Below are 1,555 nucleotides of genomic sequence, written 5' to 3' on the forward strand. Positions count from 1 at the left end.
CCCGTGAAGTGGAGGCGGCTGTCAGTCTCCATGAGCACGTCCAGCCGTAAGGTCAGGATGTCCTTCGGGAAGAAGGTGGGGTAGGCACGGGTCAGGGTGGCTGTGCAGCCTGCCTCTGAGGGCTGCAGGCCCCCCAGCCTGTAGCTCGGGTAGCTGGGCGGGAAGAAGCACCAGGGCTGCCCCAGGCGGAGGAGCCGTGAACCCCGCCTCGCAGGGGCGTAGCAGCAACCACGGGCCTCGCACTGCTCCTGGGTGAGGGTCTTGTCCGGGGCACAGTCGAAGCGGCTTTTGGGGGCCACATCGCACTGGGTGGGCGCTGCTCTGGGGCGGCCGGGGTGCTCCTGGGTGGGCCAGTGTCCTGGCCGGCCGGCTTTGTGGGCCTCCTCCAGCTCCCGGGGGAACACCCAGAAGTCCTGGAGCAGGATGTACCCGAGGAGGGCAGCTGTGGCCAGGGAGACAAGGGCGCAGGCCCACAGCAGGGGCCGGGGGCCGAGCAGCCACCTGGCTCCCATGGCCGGCAGTGAGGGTGGCTCCTGGAGGCCTGTGGAGAAGAGGAGGCAGGCTGGGTGTGGCAGTGAGTGGCCTCGGTGTGTCCGAGTGGCTTCCAGGCGTCAGCAGAGGCTGGCCCCACTGTGCCTGGGGTGGAGCGAGGCGGGCCAGCAGAGCCTCCCTCCCGGAATGCAGCTGGGGATGCCGGGACCGGGAACGACAGGCAGGCCTGGACAGGCTGCAGCGCGGCTCAGACCCACAGCAGGGGAGGCAGAGGGAAGAGAGCCAGTCCCCACAGGGACGGTGGGACAGGCACCCGTGGGGCAGGGCATCTGACGAGGCAGAGGACGTGCATGTGAGACGGGCAGGCCAGCACGGTGGCCACCCCAGAGAAGCGGAGCCACAACACAGGTGGACGCAGCCACTTCCCTGCCAAAGCTGAGGCCCAGATGAGGTTTTGGCCGAATCGAGTCAGCAGAAGCGATGTAACCCTCAGCGTGCCCTGGACCTGCCCCCTTCCCTCAGTGCCCTGGCTGCACAAGAAACACGGATACCAGTGAGAAACCTCGGGCCCTGCCTTCCCGGGCAGCACTCCAGGGATGGCAAGGCCACCAGAGGCCCTGACCCCGAGACCTGGCAGGTCAGAGCACCTCCTGCCAGCCTCTCCCCACAGGATCACAGCGCCGAGGGTCATAGGGAGCCCCCTGCTGTTTGGGAGGCCAGAAGCGAAGCCAGGAGAGGGCTGGCAGGTGGCACGATGGTCAATGTGCTGAACTCCCACATGGCCGGCTGTGCTTCAAGTTCTGAACCTGGTGGCTTGCGTTCTCAGTTCCTCTTGTCAAATTGAAGAATAATAATAAATTAAATTAAATAATCATAAAAAGGGGGAAGCCAGGAAGGCAAGCTCCAATAAAGCCCAAGTGTCTTAGCAGCAAGGCCGTGGGGGTCCCCAAGGACATGGAGCCAAAGTTGGCCTCAGAGAGGCGGGGGTTCCCTGGAAGAACCCCAGAGCAGCTGCGACCGCCAGGCCTGGGACCCTTGGCAAGTGAAGCTCCCCGCAGCAGGA

At 65.1% G+C, this 1,555-nt stretch overlaps 1 protein-coding gene across 1 annotated transcript in view; it reads right to left on the reverse strand.

The window, feature by feature from the left end:
* Window positions 1-564, reverse strand: part of GAA (alpha glucosidase) — a 17,391-nt gene extending 16,827 nt beyond the window's left edge. The window contains 1 exon segment of the mRNA XM_027770748.1: window positions 5-564. Coding sequence (XP_027626549.1) covers window positions 5-512 — 508 coding nt within the window. The 5' untranslated portion in view covers window positions 513-564.
* Between the last annotated feature and the right edge of the window lie 991 nt (window positions 565-1,555).

This window comes from Tupaia chinensis, unplaced genomic scaffold (genome assembly GCF_000334495.1).
Source record: "Tupaia chinensis unplaced genomic scaffold, TupChi_1.0 Scaffold000159_1, whole genome shotgun sequence".
In the NCBI taxonomy this organism is placed as follows: domain Eukaryota; kingdom Metazoa; phylum Chordata; class Mammalia; order Scandentia; family Tupaiidae; genus Tupaia; species Tupaia belangeri.